The sequence below is a fragment of the Ipomoea nil genome, unplaced genomic scaffold (genome assembly GCF_001879475.1).
Source record: "Ipomoea nil cultivar Tokyo-kokei standard unplaced genomic scaffold, Asagao_1.1 scaffold2761, whole genome shotgun sequence".
NCBI lineage: Eukaryota > Viridiplantae > Streptophyta > Magnoliopsida > Solanales > Convolvulaceae > Ipomoea > Ipomoea nil.
Genome location: NW_017619189.1, coordinates 2,319,937 through 2,324,848, shown reverse-complemented (window position 1 = coordinate 2,324,848; position 4,912 = coordinate 2,319,937). Strand labels below are relative to the sequence as shown.

The following is a 4,912-nucleotide window of genomic DNA, read 5'->3' as shown; positions in this document are numbered from 1 at the left end:
TCTCAAGGCTCTTGCTACAGATAAGATGTGCCCATGTTTCCTTTTCGCAATACTGTTCTGCTGAGGGGTATAGACACATGATGTTTGATGAATAATTCCCTTTTTCTGGTAGAATTCTTCCATTAAGAACTCCTTTCCATGATCAGACCTCACACACTTGATATTCTTCCCAAACTGAGTGCTGATAAGTTCATAGAAACACTGCATAATCTGTCTTACTTCATTCTTCCTTCTCATGAGATACACCCAAGTAGCTCTACTGTGGTCATCTACCAAAGTTAGAAAATATTGATGTCCATAGATAGTTGGAACATGGTATGGTCCCCATATATCAACATGAATCATATCAAAACAATGATTTGAAATAGAAGAACTAGGTAGGAAAGGTAATCTTCTTTGCTTAGCCAAATGGCAACTTTCACAAACAGTAGGCTTATCATTACAAATTTTGTTGTCTATTGTTTGTAGAAACTTTATTTTTCCTTCAGAAGCATGCCCTAACCTAGCATGCCAGAAGTTACAAGTATTAACTACAGGCAAGACAGCAGGTTTACATTGAGAAAAAACAGGAAAAACAAGGTGGTAGAGCCCCTTCTCCAGCTTAGTCATACCAATCATCTTCCCATGGTGTTGATCCTGTATAATACACTGGTTAGTATGGAAGAGTGTGCTACAACTGGATCCCCTCATCAGTTCTCCCAGGGAGATCAGATTATAATGGAAGATTGGAACACATAATACATTCTGCAGGACCAAATCAGAAGATAAGTGTACAGTCCCAATATGTGACACTTCTACCTGATGTCCATTTGGTAGATCCACAAAAATCCCTTGTACTTTCTTGGACATATGTAGTAAATGTATGCTACATACAATATGGTGTGTAGCACCATTGTCAATGATCCACAATGATTCAGATTTAGTTAGACTGTTGTGGGTGTTACCTTCATGTTGGGCATTTGGAATGAAGTTGGCTGCTATGTTATTGGCCTGTGGAGCATGATCAAGAGGGGTATTGACCCTGGCTCTCTCTTGTTGTTGCATAAACTCCAGAAACCTTCTGCAGTCCTCTTGAGTAAATGAGGAGTTAGCTTCTAAACTTCCAGTTTCTTGCACAGAACCCTGGATTTGTTTAGCTGATCCAAAACCTTTGTTTCTTGGCTTCCAACCTGGGGGATAGCCATTCTTCTTGTAACACTTGTCAATAGTATGTCCTGTATAACCACAATAACTACATACAGGTTTCTGCTTCTGATTAGAGAATGGTCTTCTATTGTTATTATCTGCCTTTGTAAAAAAAAATTTTGCCCCTGTAATACTATCTTCCAGAGTACTAGATTCAACACACACTTGCCTCTCTTGCTGTGAAATCATGGAGAAGGCTTCACTGATATCTGGGAGGGGTTTCATCAGCATGATCTGATGCTTGGTGTTAATGTAGCTATCATTCAAGCCAGTTAGAAAAGCAGATAACATATCATTCTCTAGGTGCCCCTTCACTTTTTCAGATAATCTGTTTCCACATTCACATCCAGTGGAACACTCACAGCTAGGGATGGGTCTCAAAACAAGGAGTTCATCCCACAACAACTTCAATTGTGTAAAATACTCATTTATGGTGGAGTTACCTTGCTTCGTATGGTAGATTTGTGACTGAATTTCAGCAACTCTGAACACATCCTGTTGACTGAAGCGTTTTTTCAGATCCTTCCATACACCTTCAGCGGTATTAATCCAAAGGACACTCCGAGCTATAGTAGGTGAGACAGCCCTAAATATCCACGAAAGGACCATTGTGTTGCAGCGCTCCCAGTAATAATACCTTGGATCAAGCTTGCTTGGAACAGCCACAAGCCCTCTCACAAAACTCATCTTGTTTTTGGACATTAGTGCCATCTCCATGGCTCTTGACCAAGAATGATAGTTGGACCTTCCTTCCAACTGTACTGTCACGAGCTGTAGGGTTGGGCTCTCATTCGGATGAAGGTGAAGAGGATTCGTCATATCATTCGGATCGAAGTTTCCGATCGGAGTCGCAGTGGGAATTGGGATGGGATTTGGGTGATTTTGGTTTGCACCAAATGAACCAGCTTGGTTCTGGTTTCCTCCTGCTTGATTTGAAGCTGCTTGCAAGACCATGTTCGCAATTGGTGGACGCCACGCCATTAGTGCTCTGATACCATGTCGAGAATGGTGCAGCAATTCAAGAAGAAAAGGAGGAAGGAAACTGAAAGGGTTCTTTTGTGTGTATTTGCTTTCAAACTCTCTGTCCAACTTTACAGATTGAAGAACAAGTTACAGAAGAAAGATTATGCAAGCGGGAAAAAGGAAAAGGAGTTTTTAAACTCTACAACTAAACTAACAGAAGCTGTTACAGAGTTAGTTAGGGAGGTTGGATGATCTGGACTGAGTTGTGGATGAGTCAGCTTGTTGACTTGAGGATTGAAGGCTATCTGTTGACAATAAGCTACAACCACTATTTTGAAGGTGTGCAGGGATAAACTTTGTTCTTGGGTAATAGCTTGCAAACTAGGTAATAAAAGAGATAAAAGTGAAGTTCTTTAGTTTTTAGTTTTATATATGAACGTGGATTTAGAAATGACAAGCTTTTTAACCTAATTGTTGAGATCAAATATACCCATTCATCTAATTCATAAGTTCAGTCTGTCCAAGATAAAACTATATCATTCATGAAGGTTCAAACTCGAAAATAACTTCTTTTTTCTTTTTTCTTTTTTTTTTTTTTTTTTTCTAAAAAAGGATAACTTAGCAAGATTGGTCCAATCAAATCAATGGTCAACAAGCTAATAAGTTATATCCTCCAGTCTGTATAACATCTAAAAAAACTATGAACAAATTAAACTTGATCAAACACTACCGAAATGCTTTAACTCTATACATGTACATATATAAATATAATACTCTAAACATATTGGAGTTACGTTCATATAATTTAGTTCAAAAAGCTAAGATTGTATGTAGCTAGGAATCTAGGATAGATGAACAAAATCGATCTTCAAATACTATATAGTACAGTACACATAAAAAAGTGTAATTAAGACTTAATCTTGGTAGGTTTGCAATCTTTGAAGGATAATAGCTTTTAGGGCTTCCTCCTGTGATCCACCAGAAACCCTAATCACAACATCTTGAAGCATTAACTCTGCCACGCACGACACGGTGGCGTGATGGATTCCGAGCTCCAGCTCTCTCAGCACATTCATCAATCTCGCCGCCGGGAAGTTCACGTCCGGTGACTGGACTCTAATTATGGCCTCCTCCCCTATGATCTTCACTTCAACTTCTATCCCGGCAAATGGATCAACGGTTAGTGATGGCGGCGAGGTTGTTCCTTCTTGAATGATCATGGTGGTCGTCTCCCTTCTTATCCGCTTCCTCGGGTTGGGATTCTCTGCTCGCGATCCCACCTTAGCTTCCAGGTCGTCGATCTTGGCCTTGAGCTCGTTGATGTACGCGACGGCGTCCGCCAGCAACGACGCTTTGTCCATCTTTGAGACGTTGGGGACGGCGCTGCGTAGGGCGTAGAATCGGTGGTTCAGCTTCTCCCGCCGCTGTCTCTCCGAGGCGACGTGGTTTCGCGTCATTTGATCACGCCCGGACGACGATGATGTTGTTTTCCGCCGCCGTCCGAGGTTTCCGCCGCAGGTTGTCGGCTGAATGTCGAGAAAATCTGAGTTGGAAGAGTCCGGCGACTGGTTAGTCACCGGCAAGGAAACGGCGGCGTTGAAGGTGAATAGCGACTGGAAATGCCGCAAAAGTTCTCCGTCTTGTTGAATAATCTCGGTGGATCCCAATTCAACAACCCCGTACGAGGTTGAGAAGAACACCAACGTTTTAATCCCATGCATGTACGCTTCCTTAACTCTCCCGCAATCGTAAAACCCAACGCCGAAATCATCACCCGACAGCCAAGCGTAAGACCCGGAGTCAAACGTTCGGATGAGGAGATCCTCCGCCGCTACGAAACATTTGGCCACTGACGACAGGTAAAACCATTCGCCGTTACCGTCCACATTCCGATCAGTATCAGCGCCTTTCCCGCCGCGAAAATGGCCGTCGCCCCATGAAAGGACGACGCCATCGCCGCCGCTGCCGCCTTTCGTGGCTTGCCAGAAAATGGCGTAGAGCCACAACTCCGGCGACCCGTTATCGACGATGAACTGGAGGCGGTTTCGGAGAGTGGAAGCTGGTAGTGAAGAAGACATGATCGATTTTCAGTTCTAAGTATGAAAAAAATATTATAGACTTCAATGTTAGATTTTAGAAGGGATTGGAGAGGAAGTTATATGCATATATAGATTTTCAATTCGTCTGCTATAATATGTATGGTCATGATTCATGAACATATATATATATATATGAACAAATTAAAGTGTGAAGTACGAACATCGTTTTCACGTGCTCTTTTAGACGCTATTAATAGAAAGAGGAATAAAAGAAACTCCAGAATTGTTAATGGGGCCCTTTAAGTTACAATTATTGACCGAAACATGCACCGAATTGAAGCGTGGACGGCGAAAACAGAAAAGGACATGCAGTAGTATGTACCAATGTTCTTCAGGTTCGATACGTACAACGTTGGCAGGTTCTTGTCATCGCAGACAGACATCTCCCGGACTCCACACCCACCGTCATGTAATCCTACGTCTCAAATTTGTTAACCTTAGAGCATCCTTAATAGCCAAATTTTCACTTAAAAGAGAGAAAGAGGGGAAAAAAAGTTTTTAAAATTAAAAATCAAGAAAATGAGTTTTCACTTTTCAGATGAAAAAAGGGAAACAACTATGTATTGCACGTGCCCGACTGGGGGCTGTTGTCTCCCCGCAGTTAATGTGCACACAGAGGAGGGAGAAGTTCTTTTATTTTTGAGAGGGTCCCACTTTACAGTGAA

General features: G+C 41.9%; 2 protein-coding genes across 2 annotated transcripts; both read right to left on the bottom strand.

Moving 5' to 3' along the window:
• Positions 1-411: 411 nt before the first annotated feature.
• LOC109157049 lies at positions 412-2,166 on the bottom strand. The gene is made up of 2 exons (XM_019304931.1): positions 945-2,166; positions 412-636 (listed from the first exon to the last, which is right to left on the bottom strand). Exons 1-2 carry the CDS (start codon positions 2,164-2,166, stop codon positions 602-604), a joined length of 1,257 nt encoding a protein of 418 aa, XP_019160476.1. The 3' UTR covers positions 412-601.
• An 889-nt stretch (positions 2,167-3,055) lies between these two features.
• LOC109157088 (transcription factor MYC4-like) lies at positions 3,056-4,279 on the bottom strand. Its single transcript, XM_019304960.1, has 2 exons — positions 3,358-4,279; positions 3,056-3,306 (listed from the first exon to the last, which is right to left on the bottom strand). Exons 1-2 carry the CDS (start codon positions 4,224-4,226, stop codon positions 3,063-3,065), a joined length of 1,113 nt encoding a protein of 370 aa, XP_019160505.1. The 5' UTR covers positions 4,227-4,279; the 3' UTR covers positions 3,056-3,062.
• Between the last annotated feature and the right edge of the window lie 633 nt (positions 4,280-4,912).

Coding starts and splice junctions, on each gene's coding strand:
- LOC109157049 (XM_019304931.1), bottom strand. CDS start 2,166: ATGGCGTGGCGTCCACCAATTGCGAACATGGTCTTGCAAGCAGCTTCA. Junction 637..944: donor TCCAAATGCCCAACATGAAG/GTAACACCCACA, acceptor TGTATTATACAG/GATCAACACCATGGGAAGAT.
- LOC109157088 (XM_019304960.1), bottom strand. CDS start 4,226: ATGTCTTCTTCACTACCAGCTTCCACTCTCCGAAACCGCCTCCAGTTC. Junction 3,307..3,357: donor ACGACCACCATGATCATTCA/AGAAGGAACAAC, acceptor ATTTGCCGGGAT/AGAAGTTGAAGTGAAGATCA.